The sequence below is a fragment of the Neopsephotus bourkii genome, unplaced genomic scaffold (genome assembly GCF_033783945.1).
Source record: "Neopsephotus bourkii isolate Nb327-2 ecotype Australia unplaced genomic scaffold, CSIRO-AGI_Nbou_v1 NB_690, whole genome shotgun sequence".
NCBI lineage: Eukaryota > Metazoa > Chordata > Aves > Psittaciformes > Psittacidae > Neopsephotus > Neopsephotus bourkii.
In genome coordinates, this window is record NW_026901189.1 from 1240181 (window position 1) to 1266790 (window position 26610).

Genomic DNA, 26610 nt, shown 5'->3' on the forward strand with positions numbered 1-26610 from the left:
GGAAGCTGGTACACTCTCAAATCAGTGCTAACTAACACTTTCTTCTTTGTTTATCAAAGTTATTGAGTGTCTCTATAGCAGACGTGCGCTGATCCATTCATCTATTTACTTTAAACTGAAGCAGTTCATGAAGACTCAAAGTTACTTTCTACAGCCATCATTGCTGTAATGTCCTCTCTGCTTACCAGATCCCCTTCTGAACACTGGTATTGCTGTTTTAGTAGCTCTTTGCTGGAGGGATCCCTTGCTGTCCTATGCCTTAATATCTGGACCCTCCCAGTACTGGTAAGGTAATTTGATGGATGGACCACTCAGTGGCTAAAGAACTGGCTGGATGGCCGCACACAGAGTTGTGGTCAATGGCTCAGTGTCCAGCTGGAGACCAGTAATGAGTGGTGTCCCTCAGGGATCCGTGTTGGGACCGGTCTTTTTTAATGTCTTTGTCGCTGACATGGACAGTGGGATTGAGTGCACCCTCAGCAAGTTTGCTGATGACACCAAGCTGTGTGGTTTGGTTGATATGCTGGAGGGAAGGAATGCCATCCAGAGGGACCTTGACATGCTTGTGAGGTGGGCTGATGCCAACCTCATGAAGTTTAGCCATGCCAAGTGCAAGGTCCTACACCTGGGTCAGAGCAATCTCAGGCACAGCTAAAGGTTGGGCAGAGAAGAGATTCAGAGCAGCGCTGTGGAGAAGAACTTGGGGGTGCTAGTAGATGAGAAAATGAACATGAGCCGGCTTCAGTGTGTGCATGCAGCCCAGAAAGCCAACCGTATCCTGGGCTGCATCAAAAGGAATGTGACCAGCAGGTCGAAGGAGGTGATCCTGCCCCTCTACTCTGCTCTCCTGAGACCTCACCTGGAGTATTGTGTGCAGTTCTGGTGTCCTCAACATAAAAAGGACATGGAACTGTTGGAACAAGTCCAGAGGAGGGCCATGAGGATGATCAGGGGACTGGAGCACCTCCCATATGAAGATAGGCTGAGAAAGTTGGGGGTGTTCAGTCTGGAGAGGAGAAGGCTGAGTGGAGACCTCATAGCAGCCTTCCAGTATCTGAAGGGGGCCTATAGGGATGCTGTTGATGGACTCTTCATTAGGGACTGTAGTGACAGGACAAGGGGTAATGGGTTAAAACTTAAACAGGGGAAGTTTAGATTGGATATAAGGAGGAAATTCTTTCCTGTTAGGGTGGTGAGGCACTGGCATGGGTTGCCCAGGGAGGTTGTGAATGCTCCATCCCTGGCAGTGTTCAAGGCCAGGTTGGACGAGGCCTTGGGTGATATGGTTTAGAGCGAGGTGTCCTTGCCCATGGCAGGAGGGCTGGAACTTGATGATCTTAAGGTCCTTTCCAACCTTAACTATTCTATGATTCTATGATTCGAAGTGTGCTGGTGGGGAAGTACCTTTTAGGGTTTCTTACTTCCTTTTCCTCATCATGCTCTCCCAGTTGTGGATGCCCCATCCCTGAAAGAGTTCAAGGTCGTGGTGGATGGGGCTTTGGGCAACCTGGTCTAGTGAAGGTGTCCCTGCGCATGACAGAAGAGGTGGAACCAGATGATCTTTAAGATCCTTTCCAACCCAAACCATCCTATGACTCTATGATCCCTCTCTGCATAGAGGCCAGGTGGCAGCTGTGAATGTTGTCCCATGAGAGCTTACTCACCAGGTGACATTGCAGGCATGCCAGCCCAAGAATAACTTGTGTCCTGGTGTTTCTGAAGCGGATTACCTTAATGCTTTGGATCAACTCCAGAACTACCTCAGCTGTCACCAGCATCTCTTCCCACTTTAAAGAGTATGTTGTTCTATAAATAGAAATGTTAGTTAGGCTTCATTTTGTCCCAGTTCCCTCAATTTCTTTTGTCCTCTGTGAAATGTCCATGGAGTGAGAGGCAGTGGGTGCTGATGGAGCAACTGGCTGTGCTCAGGAAGGGTGCACAGCTCTGCTGTCATGGGGCTCCTAAATTTGGGTCTTCCTTCCACCCAAGTTTTCACAAAACCTGTGGGATCTTTATTAGAGTTGGTACTTTCCCTCTTCCCTCTTCAAATGTTGCTGAGTTTAACCAGCAAATTCAGAAGTTTGTGAGGTGGACAGGGTAGGTATGTCAGCCAGAGCCCTCACTTAATCTTTGTATTTAAAATACATCCTTGTGTGCCAGGTGCCCTCAGACTTGCTTGCTGACTGCCAGAGCCCTGCTTCTCTGTCTTTCTCAGCCTTTCTGGGATGGGCCAGCTCCTTCTCGGTGGGAAACAACCTCCTCTTTGTGGCTAAGGGCAGGCAGCCAGACCTCTGTCCTCCTCCTAGCAGGCCTCCCCTGCTGGGAGCCCAGCCCCAGCCAAACCATGTAAACCACAGCGAGCTGTCAAAGTGGGAGCAGACAAATTCACTTATTCTCAAGGGCAAGAGTGTGCTGTTTCCTGCCTGCGACAAACTATGTACAGTGTTCCTTCTCCCCTCCCTGTGCCAGTCTTGACCTGGTTGCTGGGTTAGGGGCCAGATGTCTTCCTCAAGTATTCTTATTCTTACTTAAAACCAGAGTTTTGTATTGGGAAATGTGTCAGAACCCTCTTGTCAGATGAGAGAAGGGATTGTGGAGAGGGGTACTCCAGAGAAAATATATGTGCTTGGAGGGTAGGGTGCGAGGAGGATGATGGTAAAGTGATGAGATGGAGTGATCTTGGGAGAGTGGGAAGCAGATGTAAGATTAGTAGGGTTTTAACACAGTAAAGGTAAGTAGTTTGTAATAGCAAGGGCACTGAAGAAGAAACATTGAAAGCAGAGAATAAAGTGAAGAAACATTTATGTGAAGAAGTATAGCAGAGTAAGGAACACTGTAGGAAATTTGAGAATAAACATACGGCAATCAGAAGGGCAATCAGTTAAGAATGAACCATTCAGTGAAGTGGACAATTTAAGAACAGTTCAGCTAGGCAAGATAACCTCAAGAGGTCACAATTAATTAAAACAGCATGGGTTAAATTATAATCTCAGTTAAGAAGATCAAGTATCAGATGGAAACAGATCACTTGACTAAATTGGGGGTCCAGTTTCAATGGCCTATGTGAGGTCTAAGAGGCTGTGAAACTAATGGGAGAGGGCATTTTCATACCACAAGAGAGGAGGAATAGGAATCATTTTGTTCTAGAGAGAACTGTTAAAGTGGTGAGATTTTGAAGTAGAGTGATGAAATATGTAGAGTATAGCCCACTCACTAGAGCTATCTCTGGTACCTGTCCTACTTAAGAGCTGTGGTAGGGAAAATGTCCATATGGTTAGCAATAAGACAGGAAAACAACATTTGTTGCTCTGTTTTTTTCATTCTGTGATTACATGTTGCCAACTAGACAATCCACAGAGTTGGCATGTAGTGAACTTTGCTTGCTGAGGTTTAGACTGCCCTCTGGGACATAAGCAACTCATGCTTAGGGAGGATGAATTGCAGTGAGCAATTATTTGATTTCTCATATCTAAACTTGGGGTTGGTTATTATGGTTTTGGGGTGAGACTTTAAAACAAAGGCTCTCTTTGTTCTGTCTGGATGCCACTTGTAACATTTCTGTTGAGATGACCTCTTGCTGGGTTGTACACATGGTTGGCATTAAATTGGAGCATAGATAATGTGTATTTAGAAACAAAGACTCTGTGCTGAGGATATTCAGGTACTCCAGAATTCCTTGGCCACCCGCACTTGGCTAGTTTTGGTTCCAAACAGCTCTGGGAAGGTGAAGGATTTGTGTGGGCTGACACGGAGCTTTTATACCTTTCACTGTCAAATGCCAGCACCTTCTCCAAACTGATATCACTGGGGAGGAGGCAGAATGGAAAGCGGTTCAAATTCTGTGTCTCAGGTGTTCTCTTGCTCTGATTTTCATCTCCTAGCTTCTGCCCCAAATATACTGCTTGTGAATATACATCCTTTGGGGATCTGCAGGGCAGATTTGTGAGAAGTGAGCTGCATAAATCAATTGATAATGGACTTTTATTGCAGTGCATAAGAACACAGAAATGTCTTTAGTAGGACAGATTACTAGATGAAGTCCATTTAGTTTCCTATCTCTGTCAAGGGCTGTTACAACTCAGACTGGCTAACTCAAGGGATCGTAGTGGTTTCTTGATTCCCTTGGGCTAAAATGAGGTGCAACAAAACTAAACAATCGATTAAATGTTTTAAATTTATGGTAGATGCAACCTGAACTTGCGAAATGTAATGGTAGGCAGCCTGGGTTCTATTGAGATGTTTATAAGAGAGAGTGCACGAGAGAGATACGGTGATGGGCACATACGTTGCTCCTTGGAGTTGTGCCTTTTATGGTCTAGTCCCCATCTCCCCATCATAGAATCATAGAATAGTTAGGGTTGGAAAGGACCTTAAGATCATCTAGTTCCAACCCCCCTGCCATGTGCAGGGACACCTCACACTAAACCATGCCACCCAGGGCTCTGTCCAGCCTGGCCTTGAACACCGTCAGGGATGGTGCATTCACAACTTCCCTGGGCAACCCATGCCAGTGCCTCACCACCCTTACAGTAAAGAATTTCTTCCTTATATCCAATCTAAACTTCCCCTGTTTAAGCTTTAACCCGTTACCCCTTGTCCTGTCACTACAGTCCCTAATGAAAAGTCCATCCCCAGCATCCCTATAGGCCCCCTTCAGATACTGGCAGGCTGCTATGAGGTCTCCACTCAGCCTTCTCTTCTCCAGGCTGAACAGCCTCAACTTCCTCAGCCTATCTTCATACAGGAGGTGTTCCAGTACCCTGATCATCCTCATGGCCCTCCTCTGGACTTGTTCCAACAGTTCCATATCCTTTTTATGTTGAGGACACCAGAACTGCACACAATACTCCAAGTGAAGTCTCAGGAGAGCAGAGCAGAGGGGCAGGATCACCTCCTTCGACCTGCTGGTCACATTCCTTTTGATGCAGCCCAGAATACAGTTGGCTTTCTGGACTGCAGGCACACACTGCTGGCTCATGTTCATCATGCCAGTTGTGCCCCTTGAGAACTAATCTAATAATTCATCATCTTCTATTGGTGCTATTGTGGGGGTGGTCTCAAAGGGTGTTTTGGGTGACTGTGAGCCCCTTCCTCAAATAAACTCTGTATGACTTCTGGTGTTATGTATGTGGTGCGTTGTCATGGTAGGCCTATTGGAACACAGAACATGCCCTCCATATCCAACCTTAAGCTTCTTCCTTGTGGTTTATGGTTGCTATGCAAACCCCACAAGTTGTTTTGCTACAGTGTTTGAGACATCAACATGCATTAACTCTTTCAGTCTTTCACAAGGGCTGGCACCAAAGGTTGCAGACTCATGCAGTAGACAAGGATATGTAGCATACTCTCCCAAATAAATCAGTAACTCACATTCTTAGAGTTACAAGGCCTACCCTTTATTAACTTTGGACAGAGCCTTGGGTGACATGATTTAGTGGGAGGTGTCCCTGCCCATGGCAGGGGGGTTGGAACTACATGAGCTTAAGGTCCTTTCCAACCCTAACTATTCTATGATTCTATGATTCTATTAACTTAGTTTAATACTTCCTTCAAAATTATTGGTAATTATAACAGCCTTTCATATTCTGGGTGTGCACATAAACAATCAATCCCTTTCTAATCTTCATTATGCTTAACTTAGGAAATGCAGGTGTTCTCAGAATGGTTAGTTCTTAAATATATATGCTTTATTTTTGGATTGCTGCTTAATCACTTTAAAAAATATATTTTCTCTTCATCTGGTATACTCTTTTTGTACTAATTTTCTTATTTATCTGGTTTATTTTTAGATTGTAACATTGTACCAGAAAACAAAATGTCATCGTGCTGTTGAAAAGTAAATAGCTCATCTTCAGCCCTGTAGTAAACAGTTTAATTACTCTTCAGTGGAAATTGAATTATTGCTCTTTAAGTCTGTTCAGTTATCACTTCTGAAACGTGATTCTTCTTTCTAAATAACTAGCTGCTTGAATTTATCGAGATGACTAACATAGACCAACTGAAGGACATTCCTCTGATAGCTCTGTCACTTGTCATGCATTCTTGAGCTGCAAGGTGAATTTTCAAGAGGAGTTTGACACCTAAAAAGCTAGCAGTAGGACTGCCCATTTGCTGGGTGTTTTCCAGCTAGTTTCAGGCCTGGGAGCTCTGAATGTGATGAAAGAATCAGTCAGAAGTGTCCCTAGAAAGCAAATATTGGGTTAATTTTGTGCAGGTCATATCCTGTAGGGGTGAGCAGGAAAGTCTTCTCATGCTGGTCAAGACAAACATTTATCTGCCTGACAGGAAACATTTCTCATGTTCACTCAGTAGCAGGAAGAAAAACCACAAACCCAGCAACTGTATCAGAGTCTATTGTTGGTTCGTGGTGAAATCAGACTGGTGCCGCCCTGGCAAGCTGGGGAAAACGGGGTCAGAGAGAGCATCCTGGGTGACTGTCTCTTTGGGCCAGCAGCTGTCTCTGCTCTATGTCTCTACTCTGGGACCCTTCTTTTTGACATGTAGTATCCACAATACTCATAAAGTGAGCCACTTCCAGTCCAAACTGACGAGTTCAAGATCAATCAATCAATTACAGAATTTGCTACTCTCCTTCCTTACTCCCCTCAGGATCTTGAATGCCACTCTTTCATAAGCCAAGATTTCTGTTATCACATCCCCAAACAGTGCTTCCTTGTTACTGATAGTAGATCCAGTGTAAGTTGACCCATCAATACCTGTATCAAAAATTATCCCTGACACACTCAAGAAATCTCCCAGGTTGCTCGCATCACTCTGTGTTGCCCTTCCTATAGTTTACAGGGCATTGTGAGTCTCCTACTGGACCCAGAGACTGTGATCTAGAGACTTCCTTGAGTTGTTGGAAGGAGATTTCTGTTACTAACACTATGCCTCACCCTTCTGGAACTGACAACACACCGGAACTGGAACTCACTCTTCTGGAACTGGATGTCTGGGTAACAGTAAACTCAGGTTACTGATCTCTTTGCAGGAGAGATGGGGAGTGGCTCAAGACCACCTGCAGCTGAAGGTGAAGCAGTAGAACATGAGAGGCAGAAGGGAAACAGGAAGATGGTTCCTCCCTTGGGCTGAAGAGCGATACTTGACAATGGTTAAAGCATGTCTGCTATCTTGAAGCAGTTTTTTTCCCATGGTGATGAGCTAGTGTGAGAGTAGAAGGTCTAAGCAGATACCAGCTTTCTGCCTGTTTGCTGTGGAGAAGGGCCCTGGTTGTTGGAGCTCCAGTTGTGCAGAGTTTGCATAATTCTGTAGGAGCAGTATAGCTCCTCTTCCCTGTTCAGTCACATCACTTGGACATGCTAGCATGGCTGTGAGTTTTATGTTTGTTTGTAATGCCTGGTTTAGAAATTCCCTTTTTGGCTCTTTTCAGGATCTATTTCCAGTATTTTTCAATATTTAGATTTCTTTGGATTATGGGTACTCTCTGAGAACTGGAGCGTACCAGCTAATTAAATGTAGGATTTCAACAGTCCGTCAAGGATCATCTGTGATGTGTGTGGCTATAGATGTCAAATGCTTCAGGTTTCACATTCATTTAGAAGTTCATAATGTTGCACTGTATGTAATTATTGGAGGCATTACAAGGTAGCATGCTTTCTATTGCTGTTGTATGCCAGACATCTATTTATGTAATTATAGATATATATTTTTTAATATATTTATATATGTTGTATACCAGTTTACCTATCTACTACCTTAACGCTAATGAATCCTGTAACTAGATTTTTGGGACTAAAGAATTTTAAGAAGGGTGGAAAGCTTTAAACCAGTGAAGCAGAAGCAGGAGGGAAAGTAAAACCCCAGGCTTGAATTCTGACACGAACTTTTCCTGTAGCTGTAGGGAGGCTGTTTTGCAGCACTGGAATCCTAGGGTTTCCCAAAAACGCCCTCTTAGCGCGCGTGCCTGTGCAGAGGAGGTGTGAATGCAGAGCTGGGGGCAGTTCCAGCAGATGGCACAGGCAGGAGAGGTAGATGGGAAATAAAGATCTTGGCAAAGTTAGGTAGGAGTCATAGTATGTGGCAATCTGTACTTTTATGTTTGACAGGCTTTCAAGAATTCTTCTCTTGCATTTAGTGTTAACCTGTTAAAGGCCACCAGATTAGACGCAGGGGTGAAGTTGGATACATTGCTTTCTTTGCCAGGACTTCACGCCTATAACAGCTTAGTACATAAATCATGTTTATCCCCAAGGAAGCTGTTTAGTTGCTCTGGGTAATGGGGTTTGTGCATTACTGACTTATTTCCAGCAGGACAGAGTATAGTGCAGGAAGCTAGTTAAATTAGGATCGACTCACACATGACTTCTGTCTCCTCCTCACTTTTTTACTGCCAAGCAACTGTGTAGTTTCTACTTCTGCTGCTGCTTCTATGCCTGTTTAGGCAACCTTCCTGCCCCTAGGTCCTCCAAATTAAATCCAAACCACTAAACATAGGGTTTGTTGTAAAACCTTTGTATTAGTGGTGCTGCCAAATACCAGTTGTTTAATGGTAATGGCAAAATAGCATGCAGTGATTTGGAAGCTGGAGTTGTAAATATGTGATGACCTTGATGGTTGAACCAGTTTGGATTATTGGAGTGTTTCAGAGCCCTGACAAGACAGAGTGCCTTGTGAAATTCTGGGAACTTTGGAAATGTGAGTTTTGGAAACTGTGCTTTCAGCGCCATGTGAATATTTGTCCTGAAAGGACAGCTTTATGTTCCCTGATTACACTTGCAAATTCTTTCTAGCTGATCAGGGGAAGTGTTCAGGGGAATCCTGTCAGCATCTCTTGTGGTCTGGAATAGCTCAGATGATAAGCCTCTCAATGTCCTTCGAAAGCAGAATTTGACTAATAGAAAGGCAGAGTACATATTTAGAGGAAACAGAGTGCTTAGGTTCTGGCTACTTGTTTGACCCATGAAATTCCAGATGTTTTATACATCCTGGAATCAGATTGTATAGTTGTGGTGGTGAACAGTGAATTGGTGCTGTGACTATAGCCAAAGGGACTTGGCTCAAGTTAGGTTGCTAGTAAAAGAGGGGCATGACTCAGAAATAAGATGATGTGGGTAGAAAGTGAGAAAATGTCTTTTGGACTCTTTGACATCTCCTGTTAGTAGCTAGGTTACTTTGCGGTGAGGATTGGTTAGAGTGGAGGTCTGAGCACATTTTAAGTAATTGCAAGAGATGTTTTACATAGCTGTCAGTACATTGGCATCACTCTTGAGAGCAAATGGCAAAAGTACTTCAGCGTCAGCATTTTATCCTTTCTAATGAGGTGCTAGAGGGAGTAAGGTATATGACAGTTTTTGTTGCTGAGATATGTTTAGAAAGAAAAAGAAAACCCATCACTTTCCTGTGAATGTGTTCCTATTGTCTAGGCCAGGAGGTAAGCAACAGATTTTAGCGATGTATAGTCACCTATGGATATAGCAGATTGAGGTTCATCACACTTACTTTAACTATCTAAAAGTTAAATTTCTCTGTTAGTACTCCTGCTGCAGTTTCCTCCTGCTATAAGTAATGAACAGGCAGAGGTACTTGCAGATACTGATGGTTCTCTTCTGCCTTAGGTACCTGTATTAGGGCAGGGTAAATGTCCTTCTGTTGACTGGAAAGTCTAGATGAGCAACATAAAATAGATGCCTAACTGTGGTGGCTGGGCTTTGGGGATATGAGTGTCATAGGAAGAGCATTGAGACTTGAAGCCCTTTTACATGAGTGCAAGATTGGGCTTCAACCACTAAGAGCTCCTGCATCGTGAATCAGTTATTACAACACATAGCTGTCACTCAGCCACTGATGATGGAAGTAGGAGAGCTGCAAGAAAAAATCCTGTGATCCAGCAACTTAACATTTGTGTCTGTTTTTGCTTAATCATACAAGTTCTGCAATGTACCCAGTTGATCATTGCTAAGCTTGAGTTTTTAATTTATTTTATTTTATTTTTTTTTTTTTTCATTTTTAAGTTTTTTGCTGGGCCTGCAGGAGAGAAAGCTGTGAAGACAGAGAAGATACATTACCTCTTGTTTCTGGGACAGGTATTTGGAGATGACTTGTGAAAGCATCTCAGCTGACCTTCCCTGTAAGAACAGACTCTTTTCAACTCAGAGCTGACGAGATCCTTTCTGATTTCAGGAAGTCTGGCAATAGTCTGAACTCAAATGTGATGGAGATAAAGATGAGTGCAAGGTGATTGTCATGTAACTTTTTTCTGTGGCTTCACCAGAGGAAGAGAATCTTGAAAAGACTTGGAATTGGAGCTTCTAATGAAAAGATGTTCCCAATTGGATGTGCCTTTCCTTTATTTTATTCCACTTACTCCATATTGCAAAGTATTTGCAACAGTGAAACTTACTTTCTAGCACCTAGTGCTCAGGCAAGTTGTACAATGTGTTAACAAAACTGCTTTGGAAATGAAACTTATAACCATAAACATCAGAAATGCAAGTTTAAGCTATCTTGTAATCTGTGATAGTTTTACTATTCATTTTCATCTGTTAGAACCCATCTGCCAACACACCGAAGGATCCCTGAACTCAGTTCAGAAATATCTCTTGGATATGTGATCAACTCATCATCAGCTGTTTTCAAAAGTGGAGTTGATAGTTGCATCAACTCGGGCTGAAGGTGAAGACTGGTGTCAGTGCTTGACAGTGCATTGAATCATAACTTTCATCTAAAATTGGGCTATTACAGCTTAACTGGTGTATAATTTTGGGTATACAGGGGCAACAAAGAGCATAGTTTTGTTAATGTCCTCTTCAAGAAAGCTGAAGCAAGGCATTATTTGGCAGTTATTGGATTCCCTCCCCAGGCATAGGAAATGTGATATATATGACTGGAATCTCAGTAAACCACCCCCTTTATGAAATTTGCCTTTCTGGCTAATTTCATCTCAATTAGACAGAATAATAGAAGTCTTAAAGGTAGTCAGTTCTTACAGGTTTCATGAAAAACAGTGGCTGGATAGAAGAGAGAGATCAAAACTGAGGTTTCTGATTTTCTTTGGCCTCCTCTTTGGCCAGTTGGCTTGTCCTGCAGGCACGGCATCAGGTGGATGCTTCAGGCAAAACTCACTCTGTCTCCTACACAACTGATAGTTTTGAGATGTGGAATACAGGTTCTGAAAAGTGAGGGGAACAAGTTTCTCTTCAAAATAGAGCTTCCTTCAGTTGTAGATCTATTCATATGTCCTTGATGGATTAAAGCTTCCCCCAAAATGTGCAGGTTCGTATGCCTTTGAAAATATATGGCTCTTTCATGCTTTTTCATGTGATGCTTTTACATATTATCTTGTCTCTGTCGCATGTATAGGCATTGGCTGCCTGATTACCCACAACTTTTACATCTAAAAGCTCTCAGACTGATGAGTGGAAGATTATTCCCCTCCTTTTCATTTCTGTGTTCTCAGATTTTAGGCATTTCAGGATGTTTAAATGTGTTATGAAGCAATTATTATTATTATTATTACTAGTACTACTACTACTTGTGGCAGTTCACCTTCTACGGAGGGGCATGACTTTAACTGATCAAAGTAGTAAAGGGCTCCCTATGGATTTTCTTGGATTGGAGCATGGGGGCACTTTTGTGAGGAGCATTATATTATGCTTACAGGGCTTTTAACTGAGTTGCAGCAGCAGGTGGGGAAGTCACTGTAGTGACTGCTTGGATCTAGGTGGCATGTATGATGACTCTAGATATTACAATCTCAAATGTAAGATTAGAGCTGCTTGATTTATTTTTAGTGAATCTTCTCCTGGAAGAATACAGCCACCCTGTGAAGCCAAGTATTTCTTTGTAGTGGTGCAAAGCAAGCAGCAATTTTGCTGAAAGGAACAAGGGAAGTGGTGAGACCAGCTTATTTCTCCCCCCACCTCTAGCAGCACTGTCATGTACTGTAACTTTCTCTCTTAGCTGATGGTTCTGCTGTTTTGCAAGACAGTGCTTCACTAATTTCACCTCATCTCTGTGAAAGCTGCTCTCCTCCTGCCAGGTTTATAAGACTGAAAAACCAGAAGAATAGCACATGAACCAATTAATCTGTTCCCACTGCCCTGCTCCCCTTTGCCTCTGAGTTCTCTCTGACAGAGCTACCAGTTCATGCAGTTGTGCCATCTCATCTTTCTGACAGCTGGCTGTGAGGGCTGTATGAACAGAGCTGGAAGATCATCAGGTGCGGCTGCTGGCAAATAGCATCCTTCTGTGAGATGCTGTAGACAAGCAGAAGGCCTATAGTCCCTCCGTCGCAGCACATGTTAACTGCAGAAGCCTCAGTAGGCTTTCTAGGTTGGGCTTCATGGATCTGAATTAAACTACCAAATGTAAATGATTCCATCTAAGCTAGCTTGTCTTTTTATGGTCACTGGGGAGAAAATAGGTGCCTGTCGAGTTTGAGCTGAATCACACCCTCAAGTGCTCTCTGCTACAAAACAGCCTCAGAGTGACTTGGATGGAAGTGTTTACATTTCAGATACTGTAAATGAAGTGTGATGTACCGTGTGCCTTCCCTCAGATGGGCCCTCAAACAGTTGTATTTAGGGATTGGTGGTGGTGGCATTGGCAAAACAAAGTTGCAGTCTGGTGTGGTGCCAGTGAATTCCAACATCATGTGAGGTCATTTCTCTCGAGCTGCTGGCTGCTGCCCGGAAGCCATCAGCTCATGCTGAAATTCATCACTTCTCAAGGGAATGTGGCTGTTCATTGCAGTTTCTAGGTGAGATGACAAGTCACTGCTACCATCTCTCCTTGATGTAAGGGTTTCATTCGGAACAATGTAGACAACTCGGAGGCATCCTGCATTCCAGTATATTTTACTGCATGAGTAATAAAGCAGTGCTACAGTGCTGGTTTTGCTACTGCAAGTCACAACTTGTGGTGGTTTCCTTATATATCGCTCTTTATACATCTGGTATGAGAGTCTTAGAAAAACATCATCTGACTGAATACTAGAATTCATACTCTATTTCATAAATTATAATTCATACATTATAATTTGTGTTTCAAAGTTTATAAGGTTTTGTGTATAGCAGTTTGAAGCAGTTTGCATAAACCAGAATGTATTTTGTCTGAAAAGAGGCTAAAAATATGTGTTCCAATAGCTTTCCAGGTCAAATCTGCTCAGTTTGTAAGTGAAAGAATTGGCAGGAGGACAGGTAAACTTAAGGCTTGTCAGTCAGGTGCTATTCACTGAGAAATGCCCTTTTTTTTCTAGTTCATAAACATTGTTGAATAGGAAAGATACTCCCTGTCAAATTTGGCCTCATCAATGCTTCTACAATTTAAATGTTGCACAGTTTAGTGCTCCTTTGTACTTAAAATATTAACAAAGGTATGGAATAAATTGATGTGATACTATTAAAAGAATCCATTTCTGTTTACAGTGGTATAAAAGTATATTTATTAATTTTCTTAAAATACAGGTTTTTGATCAAAGAGAGGATGCATAATCAACTGAAGTAACTGTGTATCTTTATCAAGCTATCTGAAATTTGAGTTTAAATTCAAAGGAGAGTCTAATAGAGATTCAATAATTGAAATAATCTGAAGATTCAGAGGTTGATCTGAGCCACAGTTCAATTTCAAGAAAACAGAATTTAAGCAAGTTTGGGAAATTACAAAGTGTGCCATTTGGTACTATTGCTACTGCTGTCTTCTGAAAATGATGAAAGATTTAAGATCCTTGAAATTTTAAGCACTATGTTGATGTTTGTTTGGAAGGAGGTTAGAGGAAAAAAATGAAAACATTTTCCAAAGAGCTGGGCAAAATCATAGAATCATAGAATAGTTAGGGTTGGAAAGGACCTTAAGATCATCAAGTTCCAACCCCCCTGCCATGGGCAGGGACACCTCGCACTAAACCATATCACCCAAGGCCTTGTCCAACCTGGCCTTGAACACTGCCAGGGATGGAGCATTCACAACCTCCCTGGGCAACCCATGCCAGTGCCTCACCACCCTAACAGGAAAGAATTTCCTCCTTATATCCGATCTAAACTTCCCCTCTTTAAGTTTTAACCCATTACTCCTTGTCCTGTCACTATAGTCCCTAATGAAGAGTCCATCCCCAGCATCCCTATAGGCCCCCTTCAGATACTGGAAGGCTGCTATGAGGTCTCCAGTCACAAGTTAGGATGTTACACTGATGTAACAGCCATTACAGCTATAAGGACTGGCAGCTCAGATTTTGCCTACTGCAAGGCAGCAGGGTTTATTTATACTGGGCCAGCGAAGCAAGGATAGGGTTGCCTAATAAACAGGAGAAAAAAGACAGTTTTGTATTTCTTTTGCAGTCTGGAAAACAGAACTGCTAACCATACCACATGGATAGCACCAAATTTTTTGTCAGTGATTTTAAAATAAATAGTGAAAACCCAAAGATACAGTGTTCTCCAATTAAGTAAAAGACTTCATTTCCCTTTTGGGCACTTCAAAAAGACCTGGAAGAAGGTTCTAAAGAAAAGATACCAATGATGCAGAAAAGATGTCAGTGCTTGATTTCAGAATTTCCACCACAAACTATTTGGCAATTTATAGCAAATTATCCAGCAGTTTACAGTTAAAATTTCTTACTTTAAAAAGTCAGATACAGCTGTGCTCCTAAGCCAAGGAAGGTGGTTTTCATACTTTTCTCACTTTTCATACTTTTTTTCACTTTTTTTCATACTTTTACACTTTCATACTTTTATACTTTTTATACTTTTTTCATACTTTTTTTACTTTTCTTACTTTTCATACTTTTCATGCTTTTCTTACTCTGAGAAGTATCTGTGGTCTCTGCAATCCGTTTCTGTTCATGGACATTGCAGCACCAGGCAATTCAGCACATGATTTGCTTCTGCCTATGACCTTTTATTGTCCTGATTTCTTTCCTACCTTGAGGGAGATAGGGTAAATATCACATGATCCTTGCAAAGTCCAGACACCAGGAATTGCTGCAGGAGGCATGGAAATATGCTAAAAGTTTAATAAACAGAAACAGCAACATAATAAATGTAAGGAGAAAAACTGTCACAACTTTAGTCTTCATCAAATCTTATCATCTTGCAGAAAGGTCGACTGGGAAATAGATCAAATTATTTTTCTGTCCTGCTCTGCAGTGTCCGCTGTTTTTCATATTTCTTTTTCATTGTCTTTAGACCTATTCTTCAAGCTTAGCTAACTGGGGGTTTTTAGAAATGAACTTGAGCAGAGCAATGTCTTCATTTCGATGCTGGTTTTAGCAAAGGTCTTAATTTTAGATAGAATTTAAACTAGTATGGATTTCCCCCCCCCCCAAAAAAAAATTGATATGCTTTTGTGAATATCAAGAACATTTGCATTGGCTTTCTCTTATTCTTTTGGTAGTTGTCCATGATGTTCTTAGGAGGGCAATGTTGAGTTCATATTCCCGAATAGTTGTGCTGAGGGTAGTTTTAAATTTCATCTGAGGTGGGGTGGAGTCTGTTATGGAGAAGAGTGATGCCAAAAGACTAGACAAGGCTGCAGCCAGCTTCGGTTTTGAAGAAGAGCACGTGGCTCTGTGTTGTGATTTGCAGCTCATTCAGTGTGTCCCTTGGCATCTGGTGAAAGCAGAAAGACACCAGCCTCTTACCTTCATCTGCCTAGTAAATTCATAGTGGTTACTTGTGTTCTAACCACAGCTTTGGTACAGGGGAAGTTAGGTGTATGAAGTAAGAGTCTGATGTGTGTGCTATCTACTCTGATAAGAGAACGCTACATTCCACTGTGTTCCCTTATACTTGCTGTGTTCTGCCCTGCCTAAGGCACAGTCTAGCATGCCTTGAACCTCTGGAATAGTAAGGAACTTAAACACCATGAAAACGTAAAAGCCTCTGACTTCTTCAGACTAATGCCCAATTGCAAGTATTATATTGAGCGCTTTTGGAAAGAGGAATTAAATGTGTGTGACCAAACCCAACTAATGGTGTTTTCACTGAATATTGAGAGCCCAAATGCCAACTGTAGCTTCAAGATTGTACAACCACGCTGATTGCAATTGAGTCACTGATTTTACTGTTATTGAGTGGCTTCTATAGAGCTGTAAAATTCTCAGGTTTCCAGGTTGGAGAAAAACGTGGCTACAAGCATAACCATTATGTGGCTGTATGAGAGGACTCTTTTATAGTTGTAACTGTTGGAGGTGACTTATGGGGCTAAATATGTTTTCTGTTCTTGGATGGGGTCATCAGATGGATGAGTTCAGGATGTCTGCGGGTGTGAACCTGCTCAAATTAATTCTTGATCCTCTGCATTTCTTTTAATCAGTGATCTGCAAGACAACATTAAAATATTACTGATAAATTTTGCAGATGAGAAAAGGAGCAGGACAGCAACTGATCCAGGGGACAGGCGCAGGAGATACAGCAGCCTGGGTTTCCTGCTAAGCTTCCCATTTTTCAATAGACCCATTTAGCAAACCAGTGTGCAGGTTGCAGTTACAAATGAATGACTCCTTCCTGGGAATTATTGGCAGTGAAAGAGGGATTAATAGTTAAATCAGTTAAATGTGCTTTGGCCCTGGACTTGGGGCATATGAATAATAACAGGTAATTTTGTATCTGAAAGCTTGATTAATTTAAGATTAAGGATAAGTAGTTTGGGATTTTTATGTAAGCTCTTTCACTGACTTTAAGTACGAATTTAAGTTTAGGCTTTGCAAGGAGGTCTGGCTTTCTGTCTGTTTTCAGATGGAGGAGGGTGCATCTGTATCACCCTTTTGGTTGGGAGTGGTCTTCTGAGGCAAAGCTCCTAATTATCCCTAGTTACTGCACTTCAGTAATGCACTCTGTGTGCTACAGCTGCTCACAGGCTTTTTGTGAAATCAGACCAGAGTCAGTCAGCAGTAAATCCCATGAAAATGAGGTAATACGGATCTAGGATACTTGGCACCAACTATTTCACTCTGCTTCTTTCAGTGTGCAATGTCTGCTGGGATAACCTTAGTGATGTGTGCCACAGGGGATATGGCTAACATCTCAGAACTGCTGCCCAGCTCCTGTCTTGTGCATAGGTTGCTGCTTCAGTTGCTGTGCAGAGCCGCTTCAGTTGCTGTGCACAACCACTTCAGTGCTAGTGCTGCCTTGTACTTAATGACCTGCTTGGTGCCCAGTTCCTGCTGAAATCTTAAAGATCTGAAGTGGGATTGTCAAAGTAACTTTACTCCTGCTTCTCTTACAAGTAAGGATTTACCCTTTAAGTGCTGTCAGATTTGGGAGCCCCTAGTGTGTTCTCAATGCTGACATTCAGGTTGCTAACTCCTCTCATACGCAGGTCTCTGCTGAGTTGGAGATAGCTTTGAGTCAAATATATATCATTTATGTCCTTGAGTGAGGGAATGCTTGTAGTGAATTGGAACCCTTTGCTAAAAGCTGTTATAGTTTTGCAAATTCTATCATAACATTTCAGCTATATATTTTACTCAAGCTCAGCAAAATCAGTTCAGACTCCCTTATCCTGCAAAGTATCCTGCTTTAGGTTTGCCTTTGAATTAGTCCTGCTGTTAAATGCACGTTTTCCTATGGAGCTTTTCCCACTTTATGAAGTTGGGATTTTGATCAGAAAGAGAGACTGAATAATGTGAGACTTTTAATAATTTTTCTTTTCTGACAGAAAGCACAAGTGAGTGCACTATATTTTTGTGCTAATACATACAGATACATACTTGAACTAGTGGACCTTCCAGGAGGCACCTGCTCCTTTTCATAACAAGTTTATTGATGAACGGGAGCCAGAATGCACTTTTGGAGAAAGGAAAGAGTAGGTATATATATCTAGTCTAATTGTACAGAGAGCTGTCCTTAGCTCATTAGTTTATGCTGGCTAAGGAGGATTCATTAATTTAAGCCATTCCCTACATGCTTTTCCACTGAGTTATATATTATTTTTGTGCTTCTTTCTCAGACCAGACTTCCAGGGAAGGTATGAGTTGCAGGTTTTCACTTGGAAATTTTGATTTTGTTATACAGTTGTATAACAAACAACTATATGAAGAATTGAGGCTCCAGCTGATCTTGGATTACCTTATGCTTTCTTGAAAACGTTGCTGTGGGGATAGAAAGAAAAGGAGGAGAAAGACAAAAATTTTCTTTCCACTTGACAGAGCTGAAATAATTTTCCAAAGGCTGTGAACTGGAGCTTGTGGACAACCAGAAAAATCTCCACTCTCAAATCTTTTATTTAGAACAATATTCCACGCCCATATTAAGCTGTTTTGCAAAGGTTATTTGGCAAGAGATTTCAAGTTTCCTCTGGGTTGATTTTCACAGTTCTGTGATGAAGGCTTTATTTGGGCATCAGCAGGAGGATGACGTGAAGCCTTTCTGTGGGGGTATAGGTAGACCCATTGGTGTTTCTAGGAATGGAAATTGCTGCTCTGGCTAACATATTTCTGTGCTCAGAGGGAGGCAAACCAGCTCTGTAACATGCAGTATAAGGGAAAAACAGTTCTAGAATCACAGAACCATCAAAATGGGAAGGGCCCTTGAAAGATTACATGGTCCAACCTTTCATTGGGAAATGGAGTCTAGATAAGATTATCTATTTCCTTGTCCAATTGCATCTCAGAAACCTCCACCTCCATCTCAAAAACATGGACTCCACCACATCCTTGGGGAACTTGTTTCAGGGAATGACTGTTCTCACTATAATTTTTTTTATACCAGGATGAAACCTCTCACAGTGCAACATGTACCCATTGCCCCTTGTCTTCTCCATGTAGCTCCATGTGAAGAGAGACCCTCCATCCTCTTTGCTGTCTGAGTAGCAGCATGCTATGCAGTTACAAGCCCTGAACCCTCACAATGTAAAGTCTGGATATGTGGTGGAGCATGATGCTCTGCAGTGCAGTGCAGCAGGGTCAAATGGACAAAATATTGACATTTTGAGCCATGAAGCATTCTGTCATAAGCTTCTGATATATAAAAGTCTTCACGAAAATCACTTGCCTCTTAGACTGTCAGCTACCTAGAGCTGAACCATAGCAAATCACTGGCCTTCCCTAGTGAGGAAAGCTAGCAAATAGCACTGACAACCCTAGTTTGTTTTTTTTCCGAGTTGTTTCCTCTTCTGCTAAGATTACAGTGAAAACTTTTTAAAAAAGCTAAAAAATGTAAGCACTTCTGTGAATGATTTCATGGGTTTAAATAAAATCTCCCCTTTCACAGAGAACACCTATATCGAGCATTTTAGTAGTTACTAATAACTGATGTTTTTCTGCCTTCCATTTGCAACTCTTATGCAGCCACTAGAAATGGCATCAGTCTCTTTAGGCTTCTCATTAAAATAAATGAAAAATGTATATATTATTATGCTGTAATGAGATCATTCTGCAACATGTATTTTACATACATCTACTATGTATAAAAACTCATGTGAGTGTTGCTTTTTCTTTAGAGAGCTAATTCCATGTGGGGTTTGGAAAGATAGGATGTTCCTGTCCAGTAGATGTCTAGTGCTTTTTGTCTAGGATGTTAGTTGCTGAGTTTGCTGTGATACAGAATTTTTGCTTAATACAACTTTTAACAACCTTACCAGCTCTGAAATTTCTAGGTGAGCTGAGTAATAAGTATTCTGGGGAAACGAATGTGTAAGAGGATATGCTGTGTAACTGGGGAAATGAGAAGTATAATATTCACTATATATATATATATATGTCATACTGGAATGACTCAAGTCGGACTTCAGCTAGAAGGGAGGCTCTAATACTGCTGTAAATGTAGCACAAGGGTATTTAGTAACTGGAAAGAGATGCCAAAATTTTCCATGCAGAAGTTAGGTAACTGTTGGGTTTTAGGAGGCCTGCTTTTCATGGTTAAGGTTTGGTGCTGAATTTTCATATAGCTCAAAATTGATTTTTGACAGAGTTCTCTGATTTCTGTATGTGTTGGCGATCAGTACGTTATTCCTTAGAAGAGGTTGTAAAGGAGGAATTTTCCTTTGCTGAATCTTCATTCCGTTCTTATGCCACCCAAAAGTGAATGGAGGTTTAAATTTTTCACTGTTTCTAAGGTTTTCTGAAATAAAATCAGGCTTTCTGTCCCTTCTGTAAGTAAAATAGAGTCACTCCCGGTGCATCTGTTGGCTGGTAAGATGAATGGCTTGCCTTGGACCATCTGAGAGCAGCAGGATCTCAGGTGTGATGGGTGGTCATTAGAGAAGGTGTGCCAAGGCTCTAATTGATACAGTCCTTTCTCTTTTGGTTGCTTTCACTAGGAAACTGCTGGAAGAATGCTGTGACCCTGCACAACTCTTTGCTATGACAAAGCGGAATTCCCCAATGGGAAAGAACCTCTGGTTTGATGGGGAATTTTTATATTCTGTTACTATTGACAACGTGACTTACTCCCTCTTCCCACAGGTTAGTAATCTTTTTTTCTTCTCACTTTAAGTAATAATATACTAAATAGTAACATGGTACAAGTGAGTAGGCTAAATGTTCATCAAGAAATTGTATCTTCATGTCTCAATACAAAACAGCCTCTTCTGCTTTCTTACTTCTTTGTTGTGAAAATCATAAAATGTTTGTATGCATGTTAATACTTCCATGACTACTTTTCAAGTGTGCAGATATACACAAAGGGTGAGATTGGGCTACCAGTTTTGATGTTTAAAATGCTAAGCTTTGTCTATTTTAGGAAGGTGATTTCTACACTTCAGTCAGTGATCGTGCTCCCTGGGAGCATGGTCCCTCACCTCGGATTGCTTCAGATTTATTTAGCTAAGGTGTGACATTGCTTTGTGGGAAGGTGTGTGAAGTCAGTTCCAAGTGAATGAAGTTTATTGATGGCATGCAACGTGAGCTCAGTATCAGAAGCCAGCAACTTGACTTTGTTGATTCCTGCTGTGTTTTGAGTATTAAGATTGGTTTGTGGTTGTTCAGCAAAGGTGTTTTGGGTTAACCCTCAAAACTCCAGCAAAGGGCAGAGTTTTTGAGTGCTGGGAATTTGCAATACTGGCCTAAGCTTCTTGTATTTTTAATTAATACATGAACTGATGTTAAAAAATGAGTTTATTTTATTCAGTTTTGCTCGTGGAAGGGGAGATGTTTTATGTGGCTACACATTTATAGAAAGACAAACATCTGAATGTATTAATTTATGTTTATTCTAATTTATCAAATTAAAAGCATAGGTATTTATTAAGCCTCCCAGTCAGTGTTGAGTCATTCACACTGGGCTTTTCTCATTTGTTGTTGTTTCAGATAAACATGTAGCAGAGTTCTTGTTAAACTCATCCTGCAAATAAAACATCCAAAAGGTAATTAAAAGAAAGGCCAGCAGAGTAACAACTTCAAATGTTTGTTTTAGTGGAGATAGAATGAGAAGAAAATGCAGAGTGGGAAAGAGGACATGGGAGCAGCCGCTTTCTATGTTAAAACGTCATCAGGAAGAGGGGTTTTAGAGCTGTGTCTCATTTAGGCTGCCAGCCTGCTGTCTTGTCACGTGGCTCTGCCTGTTGCAATGAACTGGTTAATGGACCTCTACCTTCTCCAAGCTGCTCCCCAGCTGCTGTGTCCATGCAAGCTCAGCAAACAAGTAGATGCTGAAATGTGCATGGCGAGTGTTTTTTTTCCTGCTGTACAGCTGAAAGGGGGCTGCCTGTCTGGAGTGAATTTCAGTCCCTGCGTTTGAGACTGGTAGAAAGTTTGTGGTGTGTCAGAGAGAGGCAGCTGTAAATCCTTTTTGTGATGATTAGTAGGATTTGTTGATACAATATTGCACTGTTTATTGGAGAAAATGGAAAACTTTGGCAGAGCTGTGAACTTTGTACTAAACAAAGATATTGGCAGTGACTGCTCAAAATGTGTACATCCTTCCCAACGTTTCAGAAAAGCCTCATGTGGGATGGCACAGTGAGGTCACTATTTTGTGTTGGATTTGGGATTTCAGATTTGGCTTTCTTTGCCACACTGGTGTCCTACTTCCTCTCACAGGGAAGAGCAAAGTATTGGATGGGCTTTCAGAGAGGTTAGAGAGGAATCATGTTCTGTGGAACTCCAGTGGTTCCCAGGCTCCCAAAGTTTATCAGTTGATTGGATTGAGAGTGAGGATCTGGAAAGCCTGGGGAAGGCAAACTGCTGAGAGACAACCTGAGGTAAGGATTTGGGACTTCAGTGTTCCTTAGGCTTGCCAAGCAGGCTGCAAAGAGGATGGATGGGTAGGTGCAGTTGTAGGGGTGGTGGTGGAAAAGGTGATTTCATAATGTTCCAAGCTTAGAAAAATGCTAGAAAGCAGCTCGAGGACTGGTGCCAGAAACACTATTCCTTTAATGAATTGACAGGCAGTTAATTTCTGACAAATGGTACTTGCTACTATTCCCTCTTTTCTTGCAAGTACCACTGCTCCTAACTTGATGTGTTATTCCTATGTATTTTGCCCAGAGGAATTTTGTAGACCTTTCACAGATTAAACCTTCTAGGCTTAAAACCTCAGAAAGATTTATTTGCAGTAAATTCTTAAACGAAGTATTTTTCTACCTCTCTCTTTGTTTCAAGAAAAATGCCTAAATTTTTCAGTCTTCTACTTTGAAGAATGGTGTCTATTAGCTCGCTAGCAACCGGAAAGTGATTTTTGTGAAGATGAATATTCCTTTCAAAAGTATCCAGAAGCTTAAAACCACTCATAAAATATGGGTAATACCCTGAAATGCTCAGGGGAAGTAACAGGAATGTAAAGGGCTGCAGCTATGTTGATATAATCGTGAAAATATTTCCTCCGGAATAAATAAAAAGGGCTCTATCCACATCAATCTGCTGGACTTAAGCCATTTTGTGCTTGCAGAAGATTTCTCAGTCCTGAACCGTTTATTAACTTACAGGATAAAGTAACTGAATTACATAGCAAAGTTGCTATATTTTATGGCAGAGAATAAGCTGGCTGTGCATGAAGAGAGACTTATACAGAAGTAATCTAAGTATGCCAGAAGTTAATATGTAAAATGCCATTTATTTTTGAATCTGAACAGTGCAAAATAGAATATTTTTTCTTCTCAGTAATCTGTAGCTCTCTCAGTAATCTATCAGCTCTTGCAGCTGGTTCAACATTTTCTGATGGAGTGCTTTTTCTATAAAAATGCTATTTTGTCTAAATATAAATTTAGTATCAGCTCATTGTTTTTTTCAGTTTTTCTTTGAAGTGAAAAGGCTAAAAGGTTTTGATAGTGTTATGGCATTTAATTTTACCATTTTTTGAATGTAGTATTTCATCCGTGTGGATGTTTTTTTTTATCAGCTCCATTGCTACCTTTTTTTTTTTCCCCTCAGACTTTGCTTGATTATATTCTTCCTCCTTTTGTTTTTTGTTTAAGTTTTTGGTTGGCCAAGGGATAAATTTGCAGAAGAAAAGAGCTTTATTATGGAAACAGTAATCCAATGTTTCATTTCAGTTTATGAGAGCAAAATTTGAAGTTGCAGAGTTTTTTATGAACGAACAATTCCAGCTACTGAATCACAGCATGGCTGGAAAGGACCTTAGAACACATCTAGTTCCAAACCCTCTGCCATGGCCAGGAACATCTAACATTAGTCCAGGTTGCTCAAAACTCTAAGTGGGTCCTCTTACTCTCCCCCTCTCCGTGTCATTTCCTCCCTGATTTCTAGAATGTGGGTTGTTGTTTTTTTTTTTTGAGACAGAAATGAAATATTACACAGACTGCACTATCTTTCCCATCCTGGAGAGAAACTGCTAGTGGCTCAGTGTCAATACCTAATGGTCAGGAGAAGTCTGGTGCAGGACACGGATCATCACAGAAAATGGCCTAGCATGCAGTGAGGGTGGGCATCCTGCCTGCATCATCTCCCTACAATGTCATTGCCTGGAGCTGTTGGATAATGGAATTTAATTTCAATTAAAGTCAGACATTTCTTGACAGCAGCTTTGTTTTATTACTTGATGTGATCTACAGCATTACACTCTTAGGAGACAAAAAGTATAGAGTCTGCATGTAACCGTAGGTGTAGTTTAATACTAATAATGAGATATTATTCCTACTGTGTACCTACCACTTTTCTAAAGCATTTCATGTAGACATGAAATTTCAATACTAACCAGTAATTTTGATAGGTGTCTGGGGACACTGACAGAGATGCAGGTGAACCTACTACAGTTGAGTTCAGCAGCATGGTCGGATAAACCTCTGAATAGCCAGGCTGCCATGTCTTAGGTTGACCACTAAAGGCCATGGGTAACTTACAAATGTATTTCCTTTCCCTTGTTGTCCAACTGTCAGACAGAAAATGGATCCATGTGTTGGTGAATGTTCAGGAGTCCTGTCCCTGACAGGACAGAGATATACACCTTCCTTGCTCTTCAGCTTGGAGGTTTAGCTGTGCAGCTCTGGTCCTGTTGCACTGTATTAAGGCATGATTAGCATCTTCCATCCTTTAGATGGAAAATGACTAACGATCCTGACTAGAATGGAAGAAATCAGGCTTCTATATATTCCTACAGTAATTTTTAGATGCTATGGGTAAACATGATGTAACCACAAGAACAGCAGGGATGTAACTCAAGACCATGTGAGAGAAATGTGAACTAGCACTCCTCAGCTTTTGAGTTAGGGCAAAAATCCAAGCCTCAGTTTCAAACATTTTCTAGAACAATTTTGCACTCTTTCCTGTCTTTTTCTTCCACAGTCTCAAAAGCAAGCTTCAGACTATCCTTACTATTAAAGGAAAAAAATAAACCAAACCAAGAACCACCTCACCCCAGGATTTGGCTGTTTATGCAAATAATTGATTTCTGTTGCTTGTTGTCAAAAGCTGGTAGCAAGGAAGAACTGAGGTGAATTTCTGAGGCCTCCTTTCCCCTTCCCCAAAAGGTTAAAGAAATAGCAAAATCAAATGGAATTTTTCACTCTGCCATGTAAAGTATTATTTTGGAGGGTAGAAGAGTGAATACATTTCAAAAGACATTTCCAATGTTAAGCTTCAACTTTTTAATTTGACAAAATAATTGAAAAATTTCTGGTTTTATTATATTTCACGAGGAAGAGTTGGACAAATTTGGTACCAGTAAATTATCTGAAATTATTAAAACGTGGCTCCCCAGCTGCTCAAGTCCCTTCTAATGTTTCACTTGCAAAATGCTGTCAGCTAGAAGAATGGCAGAATGGCTTCTCATGAGCAGTCATCTCAAGTAGTGTTTGATAAATCCAATGGAAATACCTTCAAGCCACAGATACATCTGGGAAAGCTGGCAGCTCTTTATGGATACCTTGTGACCAGGAAGAAGGCAATATTTTTCAAGTTATTCATTAGAGTTTCAATTCTTGTCCTTATATGAAAGCAGGGAAAAAGTTCATCTCTCCAACTTTAAGTGTATGATGTTCTCTGGGTACCAAGGGGAATGTTGTATTGAGTAACAGTGAATGATTTTGTGATTTTTATTCAGGGTACCTGTTAGATTCTGGGCACTTGTTTAATTTTTCTTGGTTGCTTATAGTATTCCTCATTTGGCCAGAGATTTTATCATGTCCTCCTCTGATGCTGGTATTTGTGCTGTGTCAAAGCAAATTCCCTAGTCTTACATCTATAGCCCACAGTTAGTAGAAGAATTTGTATTATTTCAGGGAAATAATTCAGGTTTGGAAAGGGAGTTCAGTGTAGCATCTGCAGGCTTTTCCCCTTTTTGCATGACAAGGATCACAGGAAAAACATACTCTTCCAGAGGAAGAAAATGACAGTTTGATTCATATAGGAATGAGGTCTAGGAGCAGCAAGTACTGGGAAGGGATAGGTGGAAGAGTGACCGATGTAGGGTGGAATGTAAAGCTGCACTATGTAAGGAACGTGAACCCTGTTAAGACGACAGTGTTAGGTTGCTTAGAGCAAATGCTGTGTGTTCTTGGACTGATTTTAGCCTCAGGTGATCAAAAAATTGTGTATAAAATGAGAAACTGTCTGAAGAGGGTTAGGATTTGATGGACTGCAGTGCTGCCAGAAGGCATGAATTACTGCCTTGGCTGTTGATTTTGGAAGTGCTCTGTTAATTTTTGCTACCAATCTAACTTACCAAAGTACTCTATTCTCAGTAAAGCTCTATAATTAATAGTTGCTTGGAGATGTAGATTGAAATATTGGCTGTTACATGTGTCCTGATTTGAAATACAGTAATATGAAATACTGTCTATAGAGACGTGAAAAATTGTGCTCTTTTGGACCATGAGTCTTCCCTTCAGTCCTAGGCAATCTCTAGCCATTGGCATCAGGGTGATTGCGATAAAGAATCTGGCTCAATATTTAGTTAAGTTTACCCTTACCCTCACTTTGATTCCATGCTCACTAATTAAACAAAGCTGGAATAGGGCATCATTTGTTCTATCTGGTCAGTTAAGCAAAAGCCACAGTCCGTCTGAAGCTACTCCATATAGGCAAGAGGAAAACATTCCTGATGGTGAAAATCAAATTTATATTAAAAAGGCTGAGATGCCATGTGTATAGTTTCAAGTAAAGTAAAGAATGGGCAACATGCTCTGTTTGAATTAAGTTAAAGCAGATCAAAGAGTGGCTTACTGTCCCTATTGATCATTGAATGTGTGATTTTTGTGTCTCTGGGCTTCCTAAAATGTCTGCAACCAAGCTGCTTAGCCGGGCTGTCTATGGTGAGCCTG

General features: G+C 41.1%; 1 protein-coding gene across 3 annotated transcripts in view; it reads left to right on the plus strand.

Moving 5' to 3' along the window:
* Positions 1 to 26610, plus strand: part of ST8SIA1 (ST8 alpha-N-acetyl-neuraminide alpha-2,8-sialyltransferase 1) — a 126438-nt gene that overhangs the window by 13024 nt on the left and 86804 nt on the right. For 2 of the 3 annotated variants that reach the window (XM_061353729.1, XM_061353730.1), the window contains exon 2: positions 20215 to 20359. In XM_061353729.1, the coding sequence (XP_061209713.1) occupies positions 20215 to 20359 (145 nt within the window). Of the gene's footprint in view, positions 1 to 6830; positions 6957 to 20214; positions 20360 to 26610 lie in introns of those variants that run through there. The other variant, XM_061353731.1, reaches the window with a different exon arrangement.